We start from the raw sequence: 14,769 nt of genomic DNA on the forward strand, positions 1-14,769 counted from the left end.
TGAGGGTTGAGGGTTGAAAGAAAAATGTTTACTGTGTTTCAGTTGCTGTTTTGTGTCTCATGACATGACGATAAAAAGTCTGACTTTTTCTTTCTTTTTTTTTAGGATTTTCAAATATGATTGAAATGAGGGAAAGTGCCATTTGCAATTTTCACAGTAAGTGGTGGCAAGTATTGGTTCTCGCTTTAATTCTTTATGTTGCAAAGTCCGGTTTGGTTTGAAACTGGAAAGAGGATATAGTGTACTACACAGATTGGGTTACAGACGAGAGATGACAGATTATTTCTTGTTGGTTAAGGAACAGCAATATTTATTCAAACAGAAGTTAAAGTGACATATTTGTTCCATATCCTGCATAACTTACAGAACGGGGCTGGACAAGTATGACCAACATCTTTATCACAATGTACACTTTTCCAAAGATAAATAAACAATAATATTTATGTAGGTATATATTTAAATACAGTGCCTGATTAACATTCAATTTCTTTTACTGACTGGACTGGAGGCAGACTGGCTGGCTGAACCGCTGGTTGGGTGGCCGCTGTAGCTGTTCTCAATTTAATCAAACGGGATCCAGGCAATTTTATTTACTGAAAATTGACATGAGTGAATTTAGGCTAGTAAAGAATTCATACGGAGTAATTCAATAAATAGGGTTCATTGTCCAGCCCCGTTTCCAGAAGCTATGGCCGGAGTCAAGGGAACACAGGTTTAGATGAAATCGACTCGGTGGAGAGAAATGATTAATGGAACCAGTCCATGACCAGAATATTTCATCGTCCCAGAGGGGGGAACAAAGAAGTCAAGGTGTTAAGTAATAACCTCCGACAGGCGAATCTGCATGCAAATCTCTCAGTACAAACAACGGATAGTTCAAATGTGAATGAAAGCAGCTCAAATGGAACACAACTGTATGCACAACCACAAGCGAATATTAATTTCCTCGGCCCAAACCTGACCTGGTGAAATGCCCAAACGAGACGCCAAAGACGGATTTTCCTCCAGACAGAAACTTTGTATAATAATGACTTACAATAAAAATAAAAAAAATCAAGTGATTGTGCTTTTATAACCAAAGTAGGACAAATAATACAAAGACAAAGATGTACATCACTTAGAAAACATTGACACCGCTCTATAAAAATTTGAATTCGAAGCACTTCTGTGGCAGTAAACAATTTCAACAGTTTACAAGATGGCTGGTGATGACCCAATAGCAATTACAGTTAAAAAGTAACAAAGACAACTGACAAGCAAAGAGCGCGTGGGCCGCCTCAAGCGGCCGCCGTGGACAATTTTCCGTCGACACTCAACAACAGCCATCGAATGTGCATTCGTCTTACTTTTAGCGAGCGACCGGCGCACCAGGCTCCTGGGAGCTGGTCGCCCACAAAGCAAACAATAGACAATTAAGTCCACAGACTTAAACATGAGAGCACCCCCCTTTTTTTCTTTTTCTTTTCCAACATCTAATGAGAAACTTGAAGTAGAAAATGATAGCATGTGTTGTGCAGTATTTTTTTTAAGTCTTTTTCATCGTGGTAAAAGGTCCGAGTCCTTTTGTATGAAGCAGCTGCAGGAGATTCCTCCTGTGCTGGCGTTGCTTTTTAGCTTTTCAGGAACTGTGGGGAGAAAAAAAAAGAACAGTGTCACAATTTAACTACGTGGATTCAGGGGAAAAATACATTGTACTCAGCAGGGATAACAGATTCCTGCTTCACCTCTTCATCCTGTCGCACCTGTCCTCCCTGTTTGGTCCTCGAGTCTCCACACGACATCAAGGTGGATGAATTGGGATCATTTGTCTCCCTCTGAGCTTGACCTGATGGGAACGAGGGGCGGCTGTATAGAAGGACGTCCCCGAATTCTGAAGGAGAGACGAGAAGGAAGACATTTGGCTTTTGGCGAGAGCTACTTCGCGACTTACTCAAACTGCCCACTGTTGGCTTAGCGGTCGTAACAATCCAACCCCGGTACCTGAGTGCTGTCGGCTGTTGCCACTTCCTTTCCCTCCCATTGGAGACTTGTGCTTGTCGTGGCTCTCTCTGTGCTCAAACGTGCCCTCCTTCACCCTGTGAGTCCCAGTGCTGCCCCGTCGACCCCGGGCGTCCCCAGAGCCCATCCGAGGCAGCGTGGCCCCCCTCACTTTATAGTCCCCGTGGGACATCTGGCTGGAGAAATTCAGAGGCATGCAAGAGTCTGGGGACACAGCAGAGCACAGACAGACGAATGTAAGCGTCATTAAAGAGACACAGTGCAGTAAATCTCTCATCCCACGCTCGGTTGAATCTCTACCATCGTTGAAGACGTCTTTGGGTTGGTAGACCTGTTGACCACACTGGTTCTGTTTATGCCTCCTGGGCCTTTTATGTGTTATGGCAGGACTCATGTTGCTGTCTGTGGACATGGGGCTGCTGGGACGCTGGTGCCGCCGGCCTAAGATCATCACACAGATTAAGCACAAATGTTTAGATTGAATGAATACATACATATAACATATAACATCTTATCAACTTCCACTTTTTATGTTGTAAAAGAGTAGTCACTGGGTAATATCAATGGCCCCTGAACAAGATATTCACTCCATCATCTTCCTTCTTTGAGCAATGTGGTATATTTATGAACACATTTCCTGCAAAAGTTGATACAGTTTGGGTTTGGTTTCAGCTGAGATACTGTATCTTATCTACTTGTCTGATCTGAGCTTTTTGGTGGTTTGTTGGTTTCACTGGTCCGTTCACTGGGCTCATGTACACACTGATCAAGTTAATCAACATTTGAATCAAAATGTGAGAACAGGATTCAAGTTGTCTGCTTATGTTGACAGGCCACTGTCAATCGAATCGATGATGATGTTGACTACCATATAATTGTTTTTTTTGTTGGACTAACTAACTTAACAAACTAACCTCACATGAATATTTTTCACCAACAGGTTTAATTCTGTGACTTATGTAAAGAGAAAAGAAAAAGAAAAAAAGAATAACATGGTAACTGGTAACTGATAGAAACCCCATGTTTTTTTTAACCTGTGGTTGACAGTACGAAGAATAACCAACCTGCCATAGATTCCTCATTCTCTGAAGTCAATGAAAAAAGTTTTTTATACTGAATAGTTAATGTGTATTTATAATTTGTTTAATATTTGTTTTATTGCATCGCATTCTCCTATGGGATGATATGAATTGAGATAGAGGGAAAGGCATGTAGTATAAGTAAATAAACACACAAGTTCACAGTTCATATTCAGTATACATACAATAAAAATGTGATTTCTTCACGCCAATTTCGCGCGTAGAAGAAATAAGCAACATAAGCACAAAGAAATCAAACAGTGGAAAGCCTTTTTACCTGACTCCTCCGGGTATCTGCACATGCGCAGGCCCACAATATCCCGTGAAGAGGCCACTGCCTGGTTGAAATCGCCGTCCGTGAAGAAGGACCCCTCTGAGGTGCTGACAACGCTGGACCTGCCCGACGAGATGTTGTCCTCGGACGCTGAGCCCCAGCTGTTCACCATGGACCCCGTGACTGATTTGTCCAGATCCCCGGTGCTGGAGGCTGGGGTCTGGTCCAGGCCGTGGAAGAGCAGCTTGTGTGGAGAGGGGTGGTGCAGCTCGTGTTGGTGCCTCTGCCGGTCATGGTGCTGGCCGTAGCGACCGTCGCCGAGCTCTGCGTCTGTCTCCTCCTCCTCCTCCTCCTCCTGCTCCTCGTCATCTTCCTGCTCATCAGTGTCCACGCAGAGGGGTATGGAGCTGTAGGTGTGTGTCGGGGAGAGGGGACTCGGGTGGCTGGTGACGTGTTGGCTGCAGAGTGCATTGGAAATTGACCTGTGAAGCCTTGTCACTTTTTAGCATCAGTTAAAACTGTTTTCTGTTAATGCAGTTCCAGGAGCATTTGATCTGGTTACCTCAGGTGTTCGTTTCCGCTGTGCAGGTCACTGCGCAGGTCCCCCTGCGGTGATGCGGTGGGTGGGAGACTATAGGACACTTCGGCAGCGGACGACGCTGCCCCTCTTACCGGCGGAGTAGGACAGCCCTCTCTTCTCTCCTCTGTGTCATAACTTGACGAGAAAAGGGCAACTGATGTGAGGTAATAGCGAGAGCAACGAGGGCTGCTAGCGGCCCTGACACATTAGTCACAGCCCATTAGACGCGAATGCAAACGCCTCGCTCCTCCATCAAAACAAAAATGCACAAAGGTGTTCAATAAGCTTTCTGCACTGTCTGTTTTTGTACTGCAGAAATGGCGAACGCCTGCTTGTTTCTTTTATTTGTATTTCAGCTGGTTTCAGTTGGAAATATCTAAATTATAAAATGAGTGCGATTAAAAGTGTCGCCTAGGACATCCAATCAAGGAAATGTGTGAGTCTGATCACTTTATCATAATAGTATGTGTTTTTTTTGTTTCCATTCCTGTAAATCTGGCGGGCTGCAGCCTGCTGATGCGCAACGCAATGTGCAGAGGTCGTAGTTTAACATTACACACTCAGCATTTGGCATGTGTGTGTGTGTGTGTGCCCCACCCCTTACCTCCGCTCCATGGGTAGGCTGTACTCATCGCAGTCCCAGGCATTAGCATGAGGAGCAGACAGGGCTTCTCCCCAGCTCACCGCATTATGTTTTGGTATCTTTGGGCACCGCATTCCCTTCTTTTGATTTTGACTCCCTGAGAATTGAGAAAGAAAAACACCAAGGTGAACGCGGACTCGCGGCTCGCCCCGTCGAGATTTCCACCGAGTGGCTGCCGGCCTCACCTGAGGTGCTGCTGCTGCCTCTGTCGGAGCTGTGGTGGGAGCCTGCTGTGCTGTGATCGCGGCTCTGGCTGTAGGCGATGGTTTTAGGATGGATCATTCCGTCACTTCCTTGCAGATGATCTGAAGACAGGGTAGAAATTTACAAATGTTTTTCCGTCACGAAATTTACACAAACCAAATTGAATCGAACCCCCGGCTTTACCTTTATTTAACATGTTCTGCTCAATAATGTTGTACTGCATCTGCGCTGCCATCTCCCTGGGTATCGGGGGCGGGTTGGGGGGCTGTTTCCAGCAAGGCATGTCCAGGGGCTCTGCTATCGCGCCGCCACCGGAGGAGGAGGCCTTATTCTTGATGCTGGCTTGAATGAGCTGCGTGGTGGCGTACGGGATGGGCTCGTACGTGGCTGCCGGATCTCCCCCTGGACTTGCATAGCACAGGTTGGAGTTGTTGAACGTTTTGATCTCGTTGAGCTTGTTGGACAGGTTCACGTCACTGTAAATGGCCGTCTCGGAGGCAAGCTGGCCCCCCTGTTTACTTTCTGGATGGCTCCCGTAGTTGGCGATGCAGTCGGCTGACGGGGGGGGGACGTGAAACAAAAGAAGCACACAGACACGTGGAGTCACAAACCTGCAGCATAGCTGGAAGATGTGTGATTCTTATCACACACACAGACACAATATGCGTGTCTGATACAATCTATGAACTGAGAACTGCTCTGACCTGGGCGGCTGTACGTTGTCATGTTGCTGTCACTGGTGCCGTTGCCATTATTGCAGCAGTTGATGCTGCAGTCCTTGTGATTGGCACATGCATTCGGCCAATTGTCCGGGAGCCACAGCTGGTTCAGAGGTTCACCCATGCCGAGGAGGCCAGGTCTGTAATGAGGAAGACCACGGCGCTGTCAATCAAAAACCTGCAGCCTTCATAAATCACAGATGAGAGAGAACAGGGCTCGGCCACACTCAGGTTATCGTTTTACAGCATGGAGACACCTCCCCCTACTGTTTCCACGGCGTCGGTGCATTTCTTTGTTTTTTTGCTTTATATAACTCAAAGGGACAAAAATATCACTCACCTGCCAGCACTGCACACAGATTCGCCTCTTTGATACGCAACTGCAAAGAGAAACAGAAGAAGAAGCAAAAAAAAGAGCATTACACCTTGATGAGCTGTCAAAACGAGGAAGGTGCCAAAAGGTAGAGAAAACCATGAAAGGCAGGCAGAGAAAGCAAAGGTCTGAAGACCAAAAAGTTGACTTTTACTTCAACACTTACTTCTTTCCATAGGGCACCAAGACTGACTGTCTTATTGAACTTATTATGAAGACAACACAAATAATTGCATGCAACTTTAACCATCTCCGCATGACTGCGCCGCTGATTTAAAGAAAAACACACAGTTTGAGACGGTTTCTCATCCACCACCGGTGAAACATGAAGGAAATACAATTCCTCCCATAAGATGCAAACCACATTTTTGCTCATTTAATCACATGAACCTAAGCTTAACGCGTTTAGCCACACTATCAGCATGTTGAGCTCATCATTGCTTTATTATAATCAGTAAATTCCACCATTCAATTCAACAAATAAGAACTATTTGCTTTTTCAATGTGGCTCATGTTCTTTTGATATTTATGTTTGACTTCTGTTAACCTCACTTCATTTGTTTTTTTCTGTGATATATTGTATGTATTCTATGTTGATTTATTTATAAAATTGTACATGTTCGTTTAGCATCGTACAAATCCTAAAAAGGGACTGCACATACCTGTAGGAGTGAAGGTGAATGATGGGACTGTAGGGACAGATAGAGGAGAGGAAATCAGTTCAGTGTACTTCAGTATTACTGTTGTTATGTCGTTTCCTTTTCCACATCTATGCATATAACCTCTGCTCTGTGATGCACATCTTTTCATATAGAAATCTGATGTTTACAAACATTTAAATAACCAAATGTCATCCGCCTCAGTCTTTGACACACGTGTCCAGGTGAAGGTTAATGGGGGTGACGGGAAACCGTGGCGAGAGGAGAAAATAACGGTGTTACTGCAGCGGACACAGGAATGGCAGCTTGACAGGCCCGTGCCTCCAAGAACTGCGGCGCGTTGAGGGAAATGACACTTTACAAATGAGCGACTAAAGGTCAGCCTTTGAATGTCTGCATAATCGCAAAATGCAAATCTGTTCCTGAAGTCTTCCGTGTCAAGGGAAGATCAGATCGGAGTATTTTCTCAACATTTGATGTGAACTGCTTATTATCATCCAAAAATATTCCCTTAATCTCACTGAGATAACGACGGCTGTTCAGTGTGGTGGCGACATGTCACAGCTTGATCCTTTCATCGACCGCCTTCAAACGTACTAACGAAAGTAGTTTTCTTGGCCCTGGTTGTAAATGATCATCTTTGAACATACATGCAGTACATTTATTTGTCGAACACATTTCTATTCCACGTGCTTTTTCCAAAAGATACACATAACAGTGAAACACGCACCCTTGCGGATGCCAGTGTATATGCTGCTCAGGCCGCTTCTCTTCTTCCGGTGACGGTAGAGCCACACGCTGAAAATCATGAGGATCAACCAGCAGGTGGCGCCAATGCCCGCGATAAACGCCGGTTGCCTCACCACATCCGAGATCTGAGACAGCGTGTCTCTCTCCACACTGATGTCCATCATCTGGCCTGCAGAGTCTGATCAGAAAACAAGAGGAAACAAACTTCATATGTCAAATGAAAACACATGAAGAGGCATAACTGACGATTTTATAATGTTCCACATACAAAAGCAAATGAGCACAGCATTGTGCTTTATTTAAAATGTCTGTGAATATCGTTTATAATATACGATGCTTTGGAACATAGACGTCTTCACTGTGAGATGTTTTTAACCAGAGTATTTCGTACCGGCGGGCGGCTGTGGCTCAGGAGCTAGAGTCGCTGGGCCCCAGTTTCCCCGAGTCCACATGCCGTTGTGTCCTTGGGCAAGAAACTTAACCCTAACTTGCCTCTGACAGTGTATGAATGTGGCAGAAAATTGCGTGGTAAATAGCAGAGCTGTGTGAATGTGTGAAAGGGACTTTCCTGTAAAGTGCTTTGAGTGGTCTATATGACTAACGCTATATAAATACAGTCAATTTACTGGATGAACACTCCTTCTCACGGAGAAGTCTTACCCAACTGAAAGAAAGTGACATCGCTCTTGACCCCGGGTCCGGCGCCGTTGCTTGCCGCGACCTCTACACTGTAGCGAACTCCCGGTGCCAGGCCGGAGATGAGCACAGAGAAGGTAGAGCCGTCGACGGACTGGTTTACATGGTAGCGACTCTCGTTGCCCAGGCACCAGATCTGTTGAGAGAGGATAAGAGGAGGAGACAGGGTGACGGCGATTGCCCGAGGGACACATCCGACAATGCGAGAGGCATCGGCAGTCTCAACAAAAACACAATTTACATTTTAACTGGAGATTCAGCACATTAGTACTGTAAGAGGGCGGGGGCCTTCTCTTTTCTTTTCTTACCTTGTACTCCTGAATGACTCTTGCCTCTTGTGGGTCTGGAGGCGGTTTCCAGGCGATGAGGATGGCGGTTCCATTGGCGTCACTCTTTGTCACCGTGACACCCTGGGGTGCTCTGCTAGGGGCTGATGCAATGAAACACACAGTTAACTGCAGTCAAACACGAGCTCGTCTGACGCTGTGCGCATCCCAGATTATGGGTCAGCATCTCTGACAGCTTTGCACACTAAATACAACAGTAATAAGATGTCAATCAAAAATGTTTTGACTCACCTTCCTCCAATGTCCTAATCACCTTGACCTCGCTGTCAGCTCCCTGGAACTCGTCGAAGAAGGGACGCACTTTGAACTCGTATATGGCTCCTCTATTCAGCTGACCGATCACCACCCCGTCCTCCCGTGGGGTGCGCACCTCCAGGACACTCCACTGCCCCTCGGGCTGGCCGTGCTCGGCGGACGGCCTGTAAAACACCCTGTAGCCCTGGGTGTACGGGGACTGTTGCTCGACCTAAAGGGGAGGCAGAGATGAAACACGCTTTCATTACATGTGACAGTGTTCCCCTGTATTTATCATCAGATGTGTGGATGTACTGCAGTTGTCATTGCTGCAATGCGAGTGAAGTCCGAGGTTCACAATAATATCTGCATGCGAGTTACAGTAACACACATCTGGGAGGTTGGAGCTTCACCGTGTGAACATTGCGCAGAGAGGATCTGTAAAAACTCATTTTCTTCACTTTGCCTTCAGGGCGATACAGATTAGCTTCTCCTCATATCTGTGAATTCTCACTGTTAACCACAATATTAGGGTCATTAATAGTTTCCTCTCAGGAAAGTCTGGTTAAAATCAAGCCAGGAGAGGATTAGACACTTTCCAATTTAAACCACAGAATTATGACAAAGGATGGCTGTGGGGGGCCCACACACACACGCACACGCACACACACACACACACACATGCACACGCACACGCACACGCACACACACGCACACGCACACACACACACACACACACACACTATACATATACATATCTTTGCTTTTGAAAAACAAAGTACAATGTAATGCACAAAAGATTCTCCACTGTGCGGTGGATTTATCCTCTGCGAATAACGTGAAGAGCTAACCTCTTCAAGTTGCTTGGGAGACTAAATAAAAAACATGTCAGACGGAATAAATCAGCTCTACAATCTCCGGTAAGATCTCAGACGGTCTTGATGTTTTTAACGTCTGACCCCCTTGGCTTTGAAACCATTTATTACTTATGAATAGTCTGAGCTTGCTGACAAAATTGCACATTTGACATTTTCCCATGTTTACTCTAACTGGGACAACTTTGCATATACAGTATGCGGCAGAGATTTATCTACTGTGTGCAGGGCAGTTCACATGGTATGGTTCTCCCTTACCATCCACTGCAGTCTGACAGCAGAAGGCGACAGGACGGCTGGCGTGTGCAGGTGGATCACCACATCTCCCAGCTCCCTCTGGATGTGACGATGATCCACTCCCTGCATGGTGGAAGTGCTGTCTATTGGTACCAAAGGAAGGGAAAAGAGGTGGAATAGCAGCAATGAAATGAGTCATTTGAAGATAAATAAATCTGAATCGTATCAGCCGTTTGACGTGAAGTAAAGCCCACACTGACCCTGTGTTCTAACAGCATCAGCGATTGGACTGGGGTCACTGAGGCCGTAAGCATTCACTGCCCTGACCATGAAGAGGTAGACAGCTCCAGGCTTCAGGTTCCTCAGGACAAAGGTCTGCGTCTTCACATGCTCAGCTACAGTCACCCACCTGCTGCCTAATGTATAACTGCGGGCAGAGGTGAGGGCATGGACACAAATAAACATTTCTCAAGCTAGATAACAATACTGTTATGCGCAGTAGAAACATTCTGGAGGATTTTTAAATGTCGAACCTGAATGCCTCGATTAGATAGGATGTAGGTGTTGCACCGGCGCTGGGGTTGGTTTTCCACGACAGCGTGACAGAGGTGCGGCTGATGTCGGTCACCTCAGGTTTAAGTGGAGCGCTGGGAATCAGATTAGGGTCTGTGGGATGAGTGGACTGGACACCAAACTCTGCCAAAGAGATGCCAACAAATTCACCAAAACATTAAACTAGTTACTCTTTTACACGTTTACTGTGCCAACAACCCTTCTGATTGGGTCTCAGTGTGAATAACCCACCTTCCACTTGCAGGTATGCCGTCCAGGACGCCTCTCCATTTGGACTGGAAGCTACACAAGTGTAGAGGCCTGTATCTCCCAACTGAGGAGAGATGGAACAGGTGCAGACATATTTGTTGGTTGGCTCGGCCCAGCGCAGTCACTGCTACAGTAACTGCTAACTCCTGACTGCTGTGTAATTTCCTCCCCTACCTTAGCGTAGCGAATCTCCAGTGACCCTGTGTCTGTCTGGGACACACGGGCGTCCACTGGAGACAACGGCACTCCGTCCTTCTTCCAGTGGACTGCAGGCGATGGTGGACCAGCAGTTCGACACCCAAGGACTACTGTGCTGTCCACGGGAACAGTCTGGTTGACTGGGCCCTGCCTGATCACAGGAGGAGGGTGGTCTGACCCAGCTAAAAGACAAAAAAAACACAAATGTTCCAAACTCATAATGTTAACACTTGCCCATTGCAAATAAATGCACTACATACTGGACCAAAAATATATATTTTGAGCAGACTAACCCCGTACGGGAAACATTACACAATTAAAAATACCCTAAAAAATGCCAGCATGCATTTTAAAAACGGATAATATTTTTGAATCAGGTGATGATCAATATATTCCCGCAGTTTCAAAAAGTTTGAAAGTGCAATATGAACAATGGTGGTCATATCCTAAAGTCCCATGCTGCCTGCTACAAACTGTACTTTTATTAGAAATGAACCTTTTAGAGGAAATTCCAAACCCGTATGTTTTTTTAATCAATGTCAAAATGTCTCCCAGAGAATATAAATCAGGCAGATTTTAACTTCTCCCCCAATAATATCCACTGCAGCTAAAACATGTAGAATGTTATTGTGGTCATGTTCAGGGAACTAAAAGCACCGTTTTGAGGTCGGAGAAACAAGGTGGTCATTGTAACACAGTGATGTTAAAGCCTATGGAATTAAAAAAAAAACACTTGGTTAAAGTTTTGAGAATATTTTTGTCTCCAGTGTTGTGCTCATGTGCCTAAAATGTAGGATATAGGGTTCCAAGATTCATGATGTCCATCACAAGATGCTGTCATTTACTGTTGGAACAAAATGTAGGCTAATTTCTATTATTCCTGTATTAATAGACCAAACAGTAGCGGCGTCTGGTTGATGCATACCATCAAACTTCGACATCCCCGGTCGGTGACCTTGGTTGCACTGAGAGAACTGTCCGACTTATCCCTGCATTTTCCTGTCCATATCTGTACTATCACTACTCAATACAGTCCACATTCCCCCCCCAAAAAAGCAATAAGCATACTATCAACAGTACATTATGGAATTGGAAATTGGGAGTTGATGTTCAACAAAAACATCAAAGCTGAAGAGACAGAGACAGAAATAAGAGTAAGAAAGATGAAAGTATAGTAGAAAATGAAAATGTAATGCTGCTCAAAAAAGAAATGAAAGACAGATAAGATGTGAAAGATACTGCGAGGGAGATTGGTAAAGAGAGAGAACAATAGGTTGAGCTGGTTGCGCAGGCAGTGAAGGAAAAAGAAATCAACTTTTCCCCTCCAGCAGACAGCAACTAATCGTTCATTCGGCAGTAGGTCCTGCTGGAGCCAACTCCAATCACAACGGCAGAGCCCAGCTAATAACATTCCCACTTAGATAACAAAGCTCTCTCTCTCTCTCTCTCTCTCTCTTACATTTAAAAACCCGGTGAATGGGGGACAGGGGTTCTATATAAATAAATAAAACACCCCCCCCCAAAAAAAGAAAGTTGATGGACACACGTTGAAAAAAAGTGCCTGCAGACTAGTTATTTCCATACAAATGCACAACTCCAAATGGGGATGAGAGGAGTGTGGTGCGATGGGGAGAATTTAGGCGGGGTGGGCAGGGACAGAAGCAGTGCTATAGACCAATGAAAAAAAAAAAAAAAAAAGGATAAAACACCATACACCATCTGTTTCCACGTCCATTAGCCATAACAAATGTTTCACGGAGTGGATGCCTCTCGTTTGCCTACTGGGCGGCCGCGGAGCTCACAGCCAATAAGAGCAGCAGATCATCCATTGCGACTAAAAGGGCTGTGCTTGAACCACTCAGTGTGTGGATGCAGTAAACCTTTTGTTTAACCCCCGGAGGCTATTATCTTCATTAATTTAATATATGTACATACTGTAGTACAAACTTACCCAGGCACGCATGTATTCATGATCACACAGGTCATTTGAACGGGGAGTCTGTCGACTTTTCTGGTGGTTTGTAATTACTGGTGCGGCCCTCCGAGCGCATTTAAATTGCTTTTCCCAAACAATTAACACGTTTTTTTTTCTTCACCCAGGATTCGGTTGACAGTGCCTCAGACCACCTTCTGCATAAAAAGTGTCTATAATCAAAATCATATGTCAACACTGCAGGCTTGATTCACACGGCTCGACAGTGGAGTAGAAAGACAGCGTTGTATCACTTCAAACTACAGTTAAAATAGATTTGATTATTTTATTTCCCCTAATCCTACTTGTTTAGATTATAAACTATACACATTGAGAACTGATATCTTAAGAGGCACCTGTAAGGAGACACTGTCACCATGGGGACACGGTGCTTTGATCTTAACATGAGAACAACACCTCCAGAAATCCCTCTCCTGACAGTTAGTAACCGAGGCCAGCTACCACACCTAGGGGAGGTTTCTCTCACCAGCCTGTAACGTGGACCCATTTGTCGCCTAACAAACCTGCTCAGCAAAGGAAAACTGCAGCAGAAAGGTATAGTCAAAAGACAAAAATGTAGAGGTATAAATGTGCAGAATAAAAGCACCGCCCACCCACCCACTCCCACTTGCGTGCCGTCACTCCTTCCTCTTTTACTCACAGTCTGTGACCTCCAGCAGTGCTTTGGTAATCACACTGCCAGCGATGTTGAGAGCCTGGCAGCTGTAGAAGCCGCCATCGGAGTGCTGCACGTCAGTGACGGTCAAGCTGCCCATCTGGGAGACGGACATGCGGCTGTAGGGCTGCGGTGGCTGGTAAGAGAACAGCAGACTCTGAGGGAGGAGAGATCACAGAGTGAGCAACCCGTTGCGCGAGCTGGGACTTGGCGTGGCGACGGGCCGAGGGTCGGGCTCACCTCACTGCCCTCCCTCTGCCAGAATATGGCGGGCTGCGGGTTGCCGGTGGCCTCGCACTGGAAGGTGACCGTCCTGCCCACCGTCACCACCTGGTTCCTGGGGCGTATGGCGAATGCCGGGGGCACTGCGGAGGAAGAGACGCCCTAATTACCTGGCAGCCTGATACGCTTTCATCATTCCCAGTGTTTAGAACACTTCTAGCATAGAAAGCTCAAGGAATAAAACAGGCTAAGTGTGTATGTAGCAAAAAAAAAATCAATCACCATTTACCTTCTTTTTTGTTTTTTTAAATAGCACATTTTTAAATTCATTTACCCACACGTAATATGAATCACATACTGTATTGGTGGATGGAATGACAGTGGAGAAAGGACAATGACAGGGGGTTCGTGAGTTCCTGTTGCAGTCTGATGGTGGATGTCGGATGGATGACAACTTACCAGTGTTGACTACAAGGGAGAAACACAAAAGAGAGCAGTGTGTTGAGTAACCAGGACGAGAACAGGGATATGCAGCTGCAATGACACACTCAACAGAACTGGCACAGAGAGTGAGCACAATGGAAACGGTTTGAAAGAACAACAAGTAATCTTCAATACAGGGATGAAAGCAAAAGCTTTGTTGTTGTTGTTGTTTTTTTTCCCCTTTGGTATTTAAAATGATTTCACATTGAGATACACATTTACGCATGTCAAATATGTCAACGGACAAGGAGCAGTGTTTAGTCCCAGTTAGACCCAGCAGGCTCGTTGATAATGAGGTGTGAAAAGAAAATGTAATTGCGGGTTTGAGTTACAGGACATAGCCACTCAGTCTTGAGGCATATTTAGACAAAGATGCAATCTCCTAATGAGGACGTAAACCTGTGCGGGTTGAGAATTTCATGTCTGGATAGAGGGCCGAGAGGGGGAACCACTGGTACTGTGCATTGTGTGCTCCCTTATACGATGCTACACAAAGACATATTTGGAGACAGGAACAACTCATGACATCTGCAAACTAGATTTATAATGAAATGAACGGCCAGCTAACCAGCTGGTTTTGGAGCTACTGTGAGGAGATGACTGTGGTTATTGCTCAACATTTTTGTGTTCAAAAGGATATTTTTAGAAAAGTTAAAGAGCACGACTTTGTGTGGTGCACAAAAGCTGCAGTTTATAAGCGCCCTGGTCCGGAGAGACAAGTTTTCGTG

General features: G+C 45.5%; 1 protein-coding gene across 5 annotated transcripts in view; it reads right to left on the reverse strand.

Annotated features, from left to right (window-relative positions):
- Nucleotides 1-293: 293 nt before the first annotated feature.
- The window catches only part of LOC118301201 (roundabout homolog 1-like), a 90,363-nt gene continuing 75,887 nt past the window's right edge, over nt 294-14,769 (reverse strand). For 2 of the 5 annotated variants that reach the window (XM_047330498.1, XM_047330501.1), the window contains 24 exons: nt 14,018-14,026; nt 13,577-13,701; nt 13,322-13,493; nt 10,665-10,870; nt 10,473-10,554; nt 10,202-10,364; nt 9,929-10,095; nt 9,690-9,811; nt 8,554-8,788; nt 8,284-8,405; nt 7,940-8,111; nt 7,260-7,457; nt 6,533-6,559; nt 5,838-5,877; nt 5,483-5,637; nt 4,962-5,333; nt 4,760-4,879; nt 4,536-4,671; nt 3,914-4,066; nt 3,355-3,833; nt 2,299-2,439; nt 1,981-2,202; nt 1,725-1,870; nt 294-1,625 (listed from right to left, as the gene is read on the reverse strand). In XM_047330498.1, the coding sequence (XP_047186454.1) occupies nt 1,611-1,625; nt 1,725-1,870; nt 1,981-2,202; nt 2,299-2,439; nt 3,355-3,833; nt 3,914-4,066; nt 4,536-4,671; nt 4,760-4,879; nt 4,962-5,333; nt 5,483-5,637; nt 5,838-5,877; nt 6,533-6,559; nt 7,260-7,457; nt 7,940-8,111; nt 8,284-8,405; nt 8,554-8,788; nt 9,690-9,811; nt 9,929-10,095; nt 10,202-10,364; nt 10,473-10,554; nt 10,665-10,870; nt 13,322-13,493; nt 13,577-13,701; nt 14,018-14,026 (3,779 nt within the window). In that variant the 3' untranslated portion in view covers nt 294-1,610. The remainder of the gene's footprint in view (nt 1,626-1,724; nt 1,871-1,980; nt 2,203-2,298; nt 2,440-3,354; nt 3,834-3,913; nt 4,067-4,535; nt 4,672-4,759; nt 4,880-4,961; nt 5,334-5,482; nt 5,638-5,837; nt 5,878-6,532; nt 6,560-7,259; nt 7,458-7,939; nt 8,112-8,283; nt 8,406-8,553; nt 8,789-9,689; nt 9,812-9,928; nt 10,096-10,201; nt 10,365-10,472; nt 10,555-10,664; nt 10,871-13,321; nt 13,494-13,576; nt 13,702-14,017; nt 14,027-14,769) is intronic. The other 3 variants (XM_047330500.1, XM_035626473.2, XM_047330499.1) reach the window with 3 other exon arrangements.

Source organism: Scophthalmus maximus, chromosome 2 (assembly GCF_022379125.1).
Source record: "Scophthalmus maximus strain ysfricsl-2021 chromosome 2, ASM2237912v1, whole genome shotgun sequence".
Taxonomy (NCBI): Eukaryota; Metazoa; Chordata; class Actinopteri; order Pleuronectiformes; family Scophthalmidae; genus Scophthalmus; species Scophthalmus maximus.